This window comes from Protopterus annectens, chromosome 17.part0 (genome assembly GCF_019279795.1).
Source record: "Protopterus annectens isolate FY-2018-M chromosome 17.part0, PAN1.0, whole genome shotgun sequence".
Classification (NCBI taxonomy): domain Eukaryota; kingdom Metazoa; phylum Chordata; order Ceratodontiformes; family Protopteridae; genus Protopterus; species Protopterus annectens.
This window is the reverse complement of record NC_056751.1, coordinates 295264892-295281164: the sequence shown is the minus strand read 5'-3', so window position 1 is coordinate 295281164 and position 16273 is coordinate 295264892. Positions and strand designations below refer to the sequence as shown.

Sequence of the window (16273 nt, the reverse complement as noted above, 5' to 3'; positions counted from 1 at the left end):
TTTTCTTTTCTCCCATACTTCCAGATAAAAACAAACACCTAGTATTTACCTTTGTTTCGTTATGTGCCTTCCACATGTAGTGCCTCATACCTACTTGCACTATAGTTTATTTGGTATACTTCTAACCTCTGATGTCGTGGCTAGCTCTTTGTTTTATTTTTGAAGATTGTAAAATTATTGTTCTTAAAATGTTTTGGAATAATTTGGAGCTTTTCTCCCCAGGCCTTCACTGAAAATGGGCTTCTACCTAGTCAGACATTCCCAGTAAATAAATAGTTTGCATGTCTGACCCCTGCTTATATTTTAGTATTCACAAATAAATGTGTTATAGACAAGGATTTTAAACATAACTGTCTCCAGTACCAAGCTCTGCAGCACTCCACTAGTTGCCATCCTGTTTCTCTGCAACCAAGCCCCTCCCCATTTGTTACTCATTTCAGCACAACTAAGCAGTTTTCATACTGCACCTTTCTGGTTATCCAAATATGTATTTTGAGTCACCATAGCAAACCCCTACTAAAAATGTAGGTGCACTGCACTACTGAGTTACTTTTTGCAGCATCTTTGGTGATCTTTTCAGATAAGTGAATCAGTTCAGACTGATTTCCCTCCATCTTATTTCTCATTTGTAAAACTGTACCAGTTGTTTCCTTGATTATTTCTTCTCCATTTCAGGGACTAAATGAATTGCCTGAAGCCCCTGTTGTACATGAAACCATTAGCACCAACTTCTAGTCTTCTGAAGTAATGTCTACACTATCTACTTACTAACTTAAATTATTTCATTCTAAGTCATCTGCATCCTGACCTTATTTACTATCTGGCCTTTTAAGTCTGTTTCAGCATCTTGTTTAGTGATTATTTTGTCCATCCATCTTTCACCATTCAGCCAGAAATTTATTTTCAAAGCAGGTAACTTTTCTCTTTGTTCTTCAGGAAATACTAATTCTTCAGGAAATACTAAGGATAAATAAATCAGTCTACTGCCTCCTCATGTCCTCTGTCCCTTTCAGTAGTACACATTTTTTAATTTTCCTTTTTCCCTGATGCATCTGTAGAGCCTCTTATGAGCGGTTACTTCACTCATTATTTTTCATTTACACTTCTTTTGTATTTCTCATTACCTTTTCTGTCTATTTATCATGTAAGCTTCAGTCTGTTTCTCTCCGTTTTGTTTTAAACTGTTAATACACACATCTCTTTGTTTTTGATTGCCTCTTTACCCTACTTTGTGAACCATGTAAATAGCATAACATTTCCTGATTTTGTTTTTATTCAGACACCCATTCCATTATGCCCACTTCCTTTTAAGCATTTTGATTATGCCTGTACTGTGCCATATTGTTCCTATATCAAGAGCTGTATGCTTTAGAACTGCAGCAGTTAGGTTTTGTAAAGCATTAGTTAGCCACTGTTTTTGTCAGCTGGGGTACTTGTATGTGAAGAGGTCCAGGTACTGCATATCTGAGTAGAGCTCAGCACTGTGTTCCTTTTAAATCTTTATTCATTGGGTGTACGCAATGCAACTATCTGATTCAGTTAAGCATAGATTTGTTTTAGCCTAAAAGTGATTATCACATCACAACATAGGTATCAGAATAGCAGACTTCATCACAATCAGTTTATTGTATGTATTACATGCAGTGTAACTTTTTATGGCTTGCTCCAGACATTTGTCAGATGTTAAAGCAGTCAGTACTGAAATGTTATCAGCTGTCACATGAACCTCATTATACTTTTCATTGATTATAGTCAAGTACTGCTGTAGTTTTTTCACATCAAAACTTGGAACTATGAATCATGATTTTGTTCCAGTCACAAAAATGTTCAGGTTACTAATTCTTGCAGCCTAAAACATGTATTTATGATCCTATCATTGGTAATGTTTAATTCATTCCTTCCATATGTAATTCCATAGAATGATAATGCAACACAGTACACAAAGTTGGGCATCTTAGTCCTATAATACACAGACCATTACTTTATTTCTGAAACACGAGTGATCTCTTTTTATAGTACTTGGTAGTTATTATTGGAATATAGTAAGTTTTGAAGCCCATGTGTACGCAAAGTGAAATGTGGGCTTAATTAGGACTTTAACAAGCCCACTCTGATAAAATGATGAGATTATTTGTAATTGATGTCACCATCAATTACCATTTAGCCCATCATGTGCTTGCTCTCAGCTCTGGCCTTGGTTCTGGCCCCAGGATGTTGATGAGTGTGCGGCTGTCCTATTCATGCTGCTGCTGCATCAGGAGGGCATATTTTAGTCAGCATCTTAATGACCCTTTCTGAAGTCTAATAAATTAATGACCCTGCCACAGTGATGTAACCTTCTGCAATTTCATGTAGAATATTTAACTGTCCTCTTGAAAACAGAATACCAACTTTCGTTAATGATGAATGTGTTAAGTATGGATAGCTGACAAGATCTGTGCTTTGGTTGTTGTGTAACATGCTGCCATTATGTATAACTATTTTTAATATATTTTTAGGTAAGCAAAGGGCATGTTTGGTTAGAAGGCGATAATCTTGAAAACTCTACAGATTCCAGAAGTTATGGACCAGTCCCTTATGCATTAATAAGAGGACGTGTGTGTTTGAAGGTAAAGATAACAGCTTTTTTTCTTGTATTTAACAATTTTAAAATACATTGCCATTCCTAAAAATTGTAATCTGCTTTAAAATCTCTCTCAAGGTTGCCATTTACTGTTGTACTAGTACGTCACATTAGGGTCTGGCATGGTATGATGAATACTGCTCCTTCCTTTTTATAAGTATTTCTGTATGTCTACATGTGTATACTTGAACTCAGTTGCAGTCAGCTGAACTAGTCTATTCAGAAATTATCAGAAATGCACGATTCTCATAAACTCATATGTAAATACCTTGTTCTTGCCATTGCAGCTTCTGTCTTTACAGATAGTTTAAATTACACCTGCACAGTTGTTCTTGTTAAATTACACCTGCACAATTGTTCTTGTTGGAGCAATTCTCCCAGAGTTTCTAATAAATTCTGAGTTTGAGTAACTGCTTGTCCTAGTCAACAAAATAAATAGTATACAAATAAATACAAAAATATTCACAATTTGCAGCATTGGAATTTCAGATTCTACTGTTGTTTAATAGGTATAATTAATATGTTAATTATTTAATAATATTAATTATTAAGAAGTTAATACTTGTTAAAGTCAGGAAGTGCATATGTTTCCTGTTGCAAAAATTTGTGCATTTGCTAGAACTAATGAATATTAGTGACTAAGCAGAAATGAATATACATTAAACTGAAGCATGATTTTTACGTCTTATGTGGGAGAAAATTTTTAACTGACTTGCGCATTGGTCACAGCATGGAGAATGGGATTTAAATGTAAATTTACAGATTGTCAGTCCTGTGCTGATGCATTAACCTCTCAGCCCTACAGCTTATATTATATGTAAAGTCATAGGTACTTACATGGCTGTAAATGAATCTGTAGTACAACACTGGACACTACACAGAAATGAAGTATTGTAAAATAGAGTGGAGTATTTGTAGACTGAGCTGATTTAAGAGCTGCTTATGCAAATCGGTTTCCACAAAACTTTCCTGTGTTTGTGTGCTTTCTGTCTTCTTAACCACATTGTTGCTGTTAATTTGTCTATCATGGTGCACAGTTCTGCAAAGTCAGTGCAGTGTTCATGATAAAACTACACCAATTTTTAATTCCATACGTAGCTCACCTGACATACGAAGTGTAACCCTAGCATATGGAAATGTATACATACATGTAAATACACAAGTTCATATTTCATTTAGAAGAGTCCTATCTCTTGTACATGTCTGAACACTAAGCAGAGATTCCCAGAGTAACTGGGTTAGGATTGGGAGGAATGTTTAATGATTAATCTCAGCTGTACAGATAGTACTTCATTTTTGCTGTTGCCTTTTTTTAAATTCAACAGTTTGTGATGTAGCAGAAATTTTAGTTGTAACACTTTTCAGTTTTGTGCCTATTTAGCTTTCACAGATGTCTTCCCTGTGTTTGTTACCATTGATTATATTCATTCTTATATTTCACTGCTTGCTTCAGGATAAAAATAGCTAATGAAAAATAAGTTGTTATTTCTGCAGCAGTCCTGATCAGGCAATCGCCAGTCATGGCTGACATTAGTAAATGTGTCTGTGATGTTGGAGCCTCCCCCCACTTCTGATTTGTCCTGCTTGCTACACTTTCCATGCTTTCATAAGGCGTCTTCTTTGTTGAACCTGGTTTATAGAGTTAATTATCGCTTTTTTCTTGGCCCACCAGTCAGTCTTGTTGGTCTTTATTGTTAAAGAGCAAGAATGTTTGCTGTGAATTTTTGATTTACATTACTTTTTCTTCATTTTTTTATCCTGTTTTGAGATGATACAGATTTATCTGTTTTACCTTTACTTTCTTTTTGTTCCACATTTTGCCAGGTTCTGGTCATTTCTAAATAAAACTGGTGCTCCCTCACTCCCAGTGCATTGGTTCCTCATGGAAGTGTTTTTAACCTGTGGATTATCATATTTTATGTTTACCCTTGGCTAGAATCCTGACTTTGATCATTTTTATGCTTTCTTCCATATGCAAGGCACTACTCTCAACATCAGAATGATGAAGAGAAAGTGAGTTTACCCCACATTTTGAGGCAGGCACATTGGTAAGGTAAACATATTAAAATCTTCCTTTCTTAACGTTACACTTCAAGAAAAGTACAGGTCCTTACTTTCTAGAATCCAGTCAAGGCTAAGGCACTTCATTTTACGTAGGATTTTTTTTAGGACTGGTGGTACTATTAGCCCTTGTCATCTGGGGTGGGCAAAGTTGTAAACTCCTTTGCATCCCACAATGGGTGTGAATTCAAGCTGATAAAAAAATCCAAGTCAAGGGCCCACCTGCGGTTGTAGGAGAAAGCAGAATCCCATCAGGAATGCCACAGCAATCCTGACTGCATTGCTACAAATTCCCGCTTGTGATTGTGTGTCAACTGTAACAGGGTAGTGGGAGTCACCATTTTTTAACACCTTTATTAAGTTGTCACTTAAGACATAGGCAAACATATATTAATATAAAAGAAAACAAACCATATTAACATGTTTCCAGTTACATATATTATACATCACATATGTTCTTTTTTATAACTATCATTGGTCCAACATTACATAAATTGCTTATTTCCTGCCTTAGCTTAAACCTCTAAACATTATTCTGTATGTATTGTTTCCATAATTTCCATTTATTTCTATGTAATTTGCTCCTTCTCTTTTCTAAGGATACCACTTCCAGTTCTTTTATCTCTGTTACAATATTCAGTACTTCAAATACAGTTGGTTTAGACTTTGATTTCCATTTTCTGGTAATTGCTGTTTTGTTAGCTACCAGAGTTATACTCTAAACAAGGCCTTACTTTATCTAGGAAATTCAGATCCTTTACTCTAGCTCAAAATAACCATTTTGTTAGTTACAGACACTTACACCCAGTATTAATGACAGAGTACTCTGTAGGCAATTTTTAAAATCTGCCAAATCATTACATTCCCAAAATATATGGTCCCAGATACCTTTTTCTTCATCACACCTCCAACATCTGCTGTCTGCCTAACAAAAAAAATTCTTTGAAGTCTGCTTTAGTCATAAAAATACCAATGCAAACACTTCCAAGCAAAAATGCTACACCTTCTGGATTTTGTTCCATTCTTAGGAGCCAAACACATGTCCCCCCATTGTTTCCTTGTAAACTGCTTATCCATACTTTCTTCCCAATCCTTTCTAACATCCTCTGATTGATACTTAAAGTTATAGTACAGTATTTTAAATGCCTTACTAATTATCCCTTTTTAAACAGCGGCTTCTGTTCTAGATTCAACTACTAGAGCAGTCTTTCACTTAGTTATACCCTTCCCCTGTAATCTGATATCAGTTCCTAATAGGGAAGACAGTCTATAGCCTGCAGTCCAAATGTCTTCTCAGCTTTATCCCACTCTATTACTTTCCCTCTCTGGTTATTTGCTGCCAATACCTTGGTGCCTTTGCCAATTTTCTGCAGTAAATTTCAGACTCATATTGCCTATTTTCCTTTCCCCTACTTGCAGTCATCCCTATCAGCAAAATCTCCTTTTTCCATTCTCATGTTGGCATAGCTCTTTTTTTGCTAGTTTATGAATATAATATCCTGTGTGTCTGTCATTATTCCTCTTAAGGATCTGCATCCAAAATCCTACTCTCTAAATATTTCTTGAATCCCAGCTCCCCTGCTTTATCATCATCACTTTCCACATTGAATTACAATTTTTGCTTGTGTTATGTTTATGAGCCTTAATTGTGTAGCTCTAAAAATATCCCTTCAAATCAGAAAACCCTAAACCACTTTGATCTGATGTTGGCAATCTTCATTCATGACAGTTGGGTTTCGGTTCTGTCCTCGGAACCGACTCAGCCATTTAACAAGCTCGCGCCAGCCAGAAACCTTGAGCCACGGCTACCCATAGTGCCTCTTTCCTTCCCTTAAGATCTTGTTTGCTGTGTAGAGTTTCAAGATGCGTCAGGCCATGCTGTCAAGTTAAGTGCTTTATTTTTCAATATTTTTTTTGTTATAGCTCCTCTCTCTAATATTTCTTGGTCGTTTTATATTCTATTACCACATTAGTGACTATCTGTGTGTGAGTGTTGTTTTTTTCTATTTGTTATATGTCCTCCTATTTTTTTACCTATTTGGTATATGTCCTTCTATTCCTATGTTGCAGTATTCTAGGTATGGGATTTCCTGCCCTCAGGCGACTCGTACATCAGCTTCTATACAAAAGCTTCACCTTGGCTGCTGTAGTTTGCATGGGACGTCACACACATAGGACCATAAACCAAGGGGCTTTAAATGTGACGCCTGCATGCACAATCCTCTGAACTTTTCAGCCGCAGACGACATTCGCATTATATGATTGCTTCTTCACATACGTCGCATCTCAAAGATAAGTAGCCCATTGGGTTTCAAACTTTCTTATTTTTGACGATTGTTATAGCTAACGCTTGGTTGTTGTAGCCTTTAGCTGCTGTCAGGAAAACAGGGAAAGTGCCAATGCGGGCGCCAGATACCCCACAAGGACGCCCATGACAGGTGTGGGTTTTTTTTGCCTAGGCCGGGAACACGATCACTCAATCGTTTGTGCCTAAGACCTTGCACAGCCATCTAGCCACGTTAAATCTCTACCTTGAGAACCAACGCCTCAAATGTTTAGCCCTTAGGATGGATCCTGCATCGAATGGCCACACCTGAACCTTCACACAAGAAGGCCAAGTTTCCTAGGCCTTCTTCACCTGCTGCTCCGCTTACCGACGCACCACCACCTGCCGATCTAGGGGTTGAAGTGCGCTCGGAGGATGCATCAACTGCAGCGATATCCCTCAAGGAAGCTGTTTTGCAGCCGATGACCAGCACGTCTTCGGAGCTCATTCAGACGTTGACACCCCATTGAGGTCGAACCAGTTTCGGTGGTACCTCTGGCAGGAATCCAGACTTTGGATGTGCGAATCTCCAGACACGATGCCAGGCCACTCTCTACTTCCTCTCCAGCCAAAAAGAAGCAGAAAACTAAACATACCTCCTCTTCTTCAGAAGTCACACTGGATTGGCAGGGCTTCACTTTCTATGTCATGCAGGCCTTCATGGTCCTTAGGCCTTCAGCCTCAGCCACTTCCACCCTGCCTCTTATGATCCTTAGGCCTGTCTCTGCTTCTTCCCTCCCATCCATAACCCCTCAGGTCAGGGAAGAACATGACTCTTTCTCTTCATCAGAGTAGTCCATTTCTTATGTTTCCCAGACTGCCTCCCCCAGGAATATTACTTTCCAGATGAGGAATCTGTGGAGGTGGACTCTCCCCCTGAGGACATTACTTTTGGTGAGACCATCACCAAGATGGATTACTTTAAATGGGACACTTCCCAAATGACTGACATCCAAAAAAGGTACTTTGAACTGCTGCAAGTAGAATCACCCTCCCCTTCAACAGTTCACCCTGTTCCGCTTGCTTACTTGGATGCCTTCAATGCAGCCTCTAAGGCACCTGACTTCCAGCCTCCGGCCCCTAAGCATCCTAACCGCTACTATAAAGTACCAGAGGACCACAAATTCTTAGTTAAGCCACCTTTGGTAGACCTAGCTGTTATTGCCACCACAGCAGATAAGCAATCTAGACTGCTGCCTTCTGCCTCCCTACTACCCACTGACAAAGACAGTAAGTACATGGATAGGATGGGAAGAAGGTGTACACTTCTTCTACTTTGGCTTTCAGAGCCATAAATTATCAGACCCACATGACCAAGTATGCATTAGACTTGGTCTCTCAAGCCTCCATGCTGGCTTCCTTGTCTGACAGTCCCAGCATGACGGACATCATATCCAAACTTTCCTTGGCCCAACAGGTAGCTAGGCACTCCATAAGGTGCAGCTACGATGCTGCAGAAGCATCCGCCAGATCTGCTTCAGCCCTCAGGAGATACTTATGGCTAAGACTCCAGAACCTCCCCAAGGACTTCAAGGCTAAAATCCTGGATGCCCCTTTGGACCACAATGTGCTGTTCAGAAAACAATCTGCTGACCTTTTTAAAAATCTACAAGAAAAAAGCAAAGAGTTCCAGGGCATTAAGCACCTGCTGGTGTCGCCCATACCCAAGTATGACTGGAATTACCCTGCTAAAGCCACATTTGTAAGACGTACTCCACAGCCCTCCTCTTTCAGGTCCAGGAGAAGAGCCAGAAGACCTACTAACTCCAGATTTTCTGCTTCACCACAGCAACCCAGACAGCCCTTTCAGGACAGAGGAGGCCCCAGTAATGTGCGACTGCAACCACCCCCTGTCAGCCTGCCTTTCCCACTGTCTCCCCCTTTGGCAATCCATCACTTCAGACCAGTGGGTCTTAAACATTATCCAAAAAGGGTACTTCCTCTCCTGGAAAGAGAAGCCACCCAGAAGAGGCATCCCTTCCCTCCCCAAAAACCAGGTCCATCTCACACCACAAGTTCTGGCAGATCTTTTACAGCTAGGCACCATATAGCCCATTCCTCCAGGACAAAAAGGAAAAGGGTTTTACTCCTATCTCTTCCTGGTCCCCCAAAAAGATGGCCCCTGGAGACCCATCTTAGATCTGTCCTTTCTAAACCTACATCTTCAAGTACCCTCCTTCAAAATGCTCTCTCTCCCCACCTTGCTGCCTTTCATTCCAGCCAAGGCCTTCATGGTCACCCTAGAACTAAAGGAAGCCTACCTGCGCATACCCATCAGGAGTTCCCGCAGACAATTCCTACATTTCTCTGGATCTTCCTCTCATTTGCAATTTACTGCTTTGCCCTTTGCTTTATCCATGGCCCCCAGGGTCTTTACAAAGTGCCTGGCCCCAGCCATTGCCTTCTGCAGAACACAAGGGATACAAATTTACCCTTATCTAGATGACATCCTGATTCTGACAGAGTCCAGAGATGCTCTACTAAAGCATCTACATTTCACCATGTCCCTTCTACAGAACCTAGGCTTCACCATCAACCTCCCTAAATCCTCTCTGGTCCCAAGCCAGGACAAGATTTTCCTCAGCTGCAGAATCAGAATAGACACAATGAAGGCCTTTCTACCTCAGGAGAAGGTTCTGTCTTTAACTTCCCACTTCCAAGAAACTCTACTATCCCGAAAGGTGACGGTAAGGCATTTTTCTCGCCTCCTGCGTTTGATGGCAGCAACCATCCCCACCGTGCTACATCTGGCAAGAATGCGCATGTGCAAGCTGCTTTGGTTCCTGAAGAAAGTACAGTTTTGTACCTACCATAAATGTAGATGTTCAAGTGCTAATACAGCTGCAGTCATAACAGATGGGTTCTCCTGCCATCAGGCGAGTCCTCGGTCGGACGAATTCCAAAGTCTAGGTCCGGCGTCGGTTGTCGTCGCCTCTTCCCTGACGTCAGTGTGACAGGGGTATAAAGGAACCAGCTGATGCCATTTTCTTCAGTCTTTCTTGCCCCAGATGTCAGGTGCCCCCAGAAGGAAGGCAATACATAAATTTGTGAAATAAAGCAATGCAATATAAACAAAATACAGTAGTTGCAAGCAGATACACCATAAATGAATACCCCAATCAGGTTGTATGAGGATGTGTTAGCCTGTAGGCCTGTCCCAAGAGGGGAAGGACGGAGGGAAACCTGGACTGCAGCTGTATTAGCACTCGAACATCTACATTTATGGTAGGTACAAAACTGTACTATGTTCATCGTGCAAACAGCTGCAGTCATAACAGATGGGTAGAATCCCAAAGCTAAGAAAGGGGTGGTAGGCACTAGGTGGAACTAGGAGGAGCCAGGATGCCCTGCAAGACTGCAGTGGCAAAGCCTGCTCTAGTTTTGGAGTATAATGGTAGGTGGTAGTGCTTGGAGAAAGTATGCACAGAACTCCAAGTGGCTGCTTCCAAAATATCTTTGGTAGGAACTCCTCTGAGGAAAGCTGCAGAGGTAGCTGTGGCCCTTGTGGAGTGAGATCTGATGCCTGTAGGTACAGTTTTGCCATGAAAAGAATAGCAAAAGCGTATGCAGTGGGCTATCCATTTTGAGATTGTCTGTTTGGAAATTGGCTTTCCTTGAGCTCCTACAGCATAGGACACAAAGAGCTGTTCTGATTTTCTGAAAGGCTTTGTTCTGTCCAAATAATAACTTAGTTGTCTGTGGATTTCCAAGGAATGTAGTAATCTCTCCCCTTTGTTTTGAGGATTAGGATAAAACGTAGGTAAGTGTATGGCCTGATTCAAAGCCTCCCTGGATACCACTTTAGGCATAAAGGACGGGTTGGTTCGTAAGGAAACTCTGTCCTGATGGAAGATGATAAAAGGCTGCACAGCCATGAGAGCTTGTAGTTCTGAAACTCTACGAGCTGAGGTAATAGCCAGAAGGAAAGCTGTTTTCCAGGACAAATATTGCAAATCTGATGAGGCAGCTGGCTCAAAAGGAGGCAAGGTCAGTTTTTCCAGAATGAAATTGAGATCCCAAGCAGGTATTGGTTGTTTCCTTGGGGGTCTTAAATTCTTAGCCCCTCTGAGGAACTGTCTTAAGAGAGGGTGAGAGAATAAGGGTGGATCAGTGTTGTATTCTGCAGAGATGGCTGAGGCATGAATTTTGATGGAGGAGAATGAAAGTCCACTGCTTAGCATATCAGCTAGATACTGTAGTATTTGAGGTAAGTTCAGTTTTCCAGGGTCCTGGCCCTTTTTCTCATTCCAGACACAAAACCATTTCCATTTTGCGGAGAAAGCTTTTCTAGTTGACGGCCTTCTGGCCTCCAAAATGACATCCTGCACCTCCTTGGAGAGTAGGGTCTGTTGTGATGCTAAGGAATCTTCCATGCAGCTAGATTGAGTGTTTTTAGCTGACTGTGAAGAGTTTTGAAGCTGTGCTGAGTCAGAAGAGGCATTAGAGGCAGGGTCCATGGTGGAGAATGCGTCAGGCTCCTCAGGAGTGGGTACCAGTGTTGCCTTGGCCAGTCCGGAGCAATGAGGATCATCTTTGGTCTGTCTGCTGTGGTCTTCAATAGAACTTTGGGCAGCAGAGGAAGAGGTGGGAAGGCATAAACTGTCATTGATGTCCAACTGAAAGAGAGAGAGCGTCCACTCTCCAGGCCTTTGGATGGAAGATCCTTGAGAAGAATTTTGTCAATTGATGATTTTTGTGGGAGGCAAAGAGATCTATGTCTGGCCTTCCCCATTCTTGGATTATTTCTGTAAAAATTTTTGGATGCAACTTCCATTCGTGTGGGTCTGTCATATTCCTGCTTAGGTTGTCTGCCAGCGTGTTTTCCTTGCCTGGCAAGTACTGTGCTTGTAGTTCCATTTGTAAGTCCATGGCCATGCTCCAAAGTGACATGGCCAGTCTGCATAGGGGGTAAGAATGTGTTCCTCCCTGCTTGTTTATGTACCACATAACTGTGGTGTTGTCCGTTCTTATCAATAGTTGACCTGGTTGTAGGAGGTCCTTGAAAGCTATAATAGCATTTATCACTGCTAGCATTTCTTTTTGATTGATGTGAAGGTGCTTTTCTTTTTGGGACCACTTGCCCTGAATGCACCGATCTGTCATGTGCGCCCCCCCAGGCGTAGTCCGAGGTGTCTGTAGTGATGACTTGATTTGCTTGAGGCTTGCTGAATGGAAGACCTGTGTTTGTTTGACATGCTTGATCCCACCACAGAAATTCCTTTTGCAGACATGGAATTAGTGGTATTATTGTTTCCAAACTGTGGCTGTGTTGAGACCATATGTTTTTCAGGTACCATTATAGTTTCCTCATATGCAGCTTTGCACATGGGATTAGTAAGATGCAAGATGCCATGAATCCCAGAGCCTGCAGGATTTTCCTTGCAGTCAGCCTGGTGCAATTTGCTAGTGTTATGAAGTATTGAATTAGTTGCCCCTGCTTCTCTGGCGTGAGGTAGGCCATCTGGGTGTTTGTGTCCAAATTGGCACCCAGGAAAATTATCTTCCGAGAGGGTATTAGCCTTGATTTCTTTTTGTTGACTGTGTATCCCAGAGTATTCAATAACATTATTACATAAGCCAGATGTTTCAGAAGAATGTGCTTGCTGTCCGCTTGGATCAGGCAGTCGTCCAAATAGGGATATATTTGTATCCCTTGAAGTCTGCAGTAGGCAATTACTGATGCCAGGCATTTCGTGAATACTCTGGGCGCAGTAGATAAGCCAAAGGGCAATGCAGAGAATTGATAATGGGTTGAACCTGCAAGAAATCTGAGGTACCTTCTGCAATTGCAGGTATGCCTCCTTGAGGTCCAATGTTACCAGCCAAGAATCCTTGCCCAGCATGGGAAGAAGTTGCTGTAGAGTGAGCATCTTGAATTTTGGTACGAGTAGAAATGTGTTTAGGATGGATAGATCCAAAATAGGTCTCCAATCTTTTCCCTTCCTTGGCACCAGAAATAGCCTGGAATAAAAACCTTGACCTTGTTCGTGCGTAGGTACCTCTTGAATAGCTTTCATGCTTATGAGATCTGTAATTTGTCTTTGTGCCTCTGCCCTTTGATTGTGTGGCAGGTTTGGCATGCCTCTCATTTTTGGAAGGGTGTGAAAATGGAATTTGTAGCCTCTGCTTATAATGTCTAGGATCCATTTGTCCTTTGTGACAATATGCCAATTTTTTTAAAATAATGCCAGCTTTCCTCCTAAGGGGGCTGCCATTTGCGACCTGGTTGGCATGCAAAGGGGAAAGTCATTGGGTTTGCTTTCTGAAAGATTGTGAGTTGTCTTCACCACCTCTTTGTGTAGGAGCTTGCCATTGTCTGCCTCTATACGATCCTTGGGATTGTCCTCTGCCCCTCGGGTGCCTGTATCTGCCTCTTTGGGGTCTGTCTGTGGCAGGAAAGGACCAGTTTTTGGAAGGCCAATTTCTACTAAAACGTGGGGATTGAACCTGTAGAAATTCTTTCACAGTTTGCATTGATTTAGCCTTTTCCTCCATTTTCCTTAATACCTCCTCAGCATTAGCACCAAATAGTACATCCTTTTGAAGAGGGGCGTCTAGTAATTTAGCTTTAACATGATCAGGCAAGGCTTGTTCCTTGAGCTAGGCATGCCTACGTATGACTGATCCTGTAACAGCAGCTCTACATGAGGTCTCTAGAGCATCAAAACCACATTGTAAAGTATGCTTACCCACTTGTTCTGCACTATGCATCAAATCCTGCAACTCCTTCAAGTCTGGTTGTTCAGGTTGTGACATTTTACTTTTCAATTGTGTTAACAAAAACTGTTGGTATTTTAGCATATGAAACTGACAGTTTAAGGCCCTCATGGATAAGGTAGCCGAGGTATATAACCCCACCTTTCTAAGGATCTGGAATCTCTCTCGGAAGGCAGTGGATGTTTAGCAATGGAGGCCTTAACTCCCTTGGGGCCCTGTGAGATGGTTTCTGGGTCAGCAGCATGGCTTTTGTATAGAAATTGGTGTGAGTCAGGGACCCTGTAGTACCTGTCAGGCTTAACTGGAGCTGGAGGTAGAGAGTCCGGGTTAAGGCAGGCCTCCGAGTAAACATCATCTAGGATGTCCAAGACAGGAGGTATAGCCAGAGGCCTGTGCTGAGAAAGCAAGAGAAATTCCCTGAGCCTTTTCTTGGAAACTGAATAATCCTGGCCTTCCCAGTGGAAGTGTTCCCTTAAGGTATGCAAAGTTTCCCCAAATGAGTAATCCTTAGGGGGGGATACAGAATGGATGGACTCCTCCGCATCAGAGTCTTCAAAAGGGGAGTAAGAATGTTCCTGATCATCAGAGTGCTCTGAAGTAATGGAGCCCTGATCAGAGGAGGGGGAATCTTCCTCCACTCTAGGCCTTTTGTCCGGAGGGGGCTGAGAACCTCTGATAAGAGTAGTTAAATCCTCAGCCATTTTAAGCATCTGTTTCTTAGGCATGGGGCCTGGAGATGGGCCCTGTGTAGCTGGTCTCTTAGAGTGCATGGTTGCTTTAGACTTTGTGAAAGCCTTGATGGAGAAAGAAGAGGAAGGTCTGAAGACACCTTGAGTGGAGGTGGACCTGTCCACATTCTGAGTTTCAACGCCAAGAGTGGCTTCGGTATCTGTAGTCGGGGTGTGGGCCGAGGAGCCTGTGACCTCGGGCACAGGAGACACCATCAAAGACAGGTCGTTGGTGGTCAGGGACTGCGTAGTCGTCTCGCTGAGAACCGGACCATTTGTAGTCGGCTTTGGCGTGGTGTCAGTAGAGGCCGCGGACCTCGTGTGTCGGTCCTTGTCTTTGTGTTTTTTAGACAAAATCGGAGTCGGAGTATCTGACGACATGGTATAGTTAAATGCTTTCCCAAAATAATGCTGGGCGAACTCCGCCCGACGCTTAATAGTGCGTTTATTGAATGTAGCACAAAAGCGACAGACCGAGACGTCGTGGTCTGGGCCTAAACAAGGTATACAGAGGGAATGGAAATCCTTATGCGGTATTTGCTTCCCACAAGAAATACAATTATTAACTTTGTCTGACATCGGTCTGAGGCAAGACAAGTTTCCCCAATGGGGTACTTAGCTTCTAAGAAGACTTCGGTTTCCAAATTTTCGTAATCTCAGGAGCTGGCCGACCGGCACTTGCGAACTGCTTCTGCATCGGGCACCACGCGGCAAGAAAGACTGAAGAAAATGGCGTCGGCTGGTTCCTTTATACCCCTGTCGCACTGACATCAGGGAAGAGGCGACGACAACCGACGCCGGACCTAGACTTTGGAATTCGGCCGACCGAGGACCCGCCTGACGGCAGGAGAACCCATCTGTTATGACTGCAGCTGTATGCACGATGAACATCACCTAGTCCCAGCACCTACATGCCCTACAGCAGGCCATCCTCCTCCTTCCCTTTCTGAAAACAGAAATCAACTGGTGAATCCAGCAAGTGAAATTGAACCCAGGGCTCCCACTACAGTCCCCCAATCCAACCCAAAGTTATGCATACAGATGCCTCAGATTCAGGTTGGGGAGCAACTCTGGCCTCTTACAAGATTTAGGAGAAGTGGCATCCCTCTCTTCAGGCCAAACACATCAATATCAGGGAAATCACAGCAGTTTTCTTAGCACTACAGGCCTTCACCCCCCTTCTGGTTCCAGGGGCGCTCCAGGTTGCCACTGACAACACCACTGTGATGTGGTACCTCAACAAGCAGGAAGGAACAAAGGCATATCAGCTGTGCAGTCTATCCCTGCTGATATGGGACTTAGCCTCCTGGCTCAACTTATTCCTGCAGGCGGTCTACATCCCCTCACAGGACAACCACCAAACAGACCTCTTGAGGAGGACCTCCTCACCTCAATATGAATGGATGCTGAACAGGGAGGTCTTCTTACACACAGTCCACTGGTGGGGTACTCCACAAATAGACCTGTTTGCCTCCCCCAGAACAGGAAACTGCAGAGCTTCTGCTCAAAAACCCACTCTCCCTCTAGCATCTCTTGGGAGGGGGAAGTTCCTTTATGCCTCTCCTCCCATTCCCACTGATTCAGAAAGTCCTCCTGAAAATCCAGAAGGATAAACTAAAAATCTTGTTAGTGACTCCCTACTGGCCAAGGCAGCACTGGTTCCCCCTACTTCATAAACTAGCCAAGGGCAATCACTTCAACTTACCCTACAAGGTGGGCCTACTGTCACAAGACAAAGGAACTCTTCTACACCCACAGGTACAGATGTTGTCTCTGACTCTGTGGGTGATAAACTTTTGATTCCTTTCAGACACCACT

At 42.6% G+C, this 16273-nt stretch overlaps 1 protein-coding gene across 4 annotated transcripts in view; it reads left to right on the top strand.

Annotated features, from left to right (window-relative positions):
• Positions 1–16273, top strand: part of IMMP1L (inner mitochondrial membrane peptidase subunit 1) — an 836932-nt gene that overhangs the window by 803502 nt on the left and 17157 nt on the right. For all 4 annotated transcript variants that reach the window (XM_044058964.1, XM_044058965.1, XM_044058963.1 and 1 more), the window contains one exon: positions 2499–2609. In XM_044058964.1, the coding sequence (XP_043914899.1) occupies positions 2499–2609 (111 nt within the window). The remainder of the gene's footprint in view (positions 1–2498; positions 2610–16273) is intronic.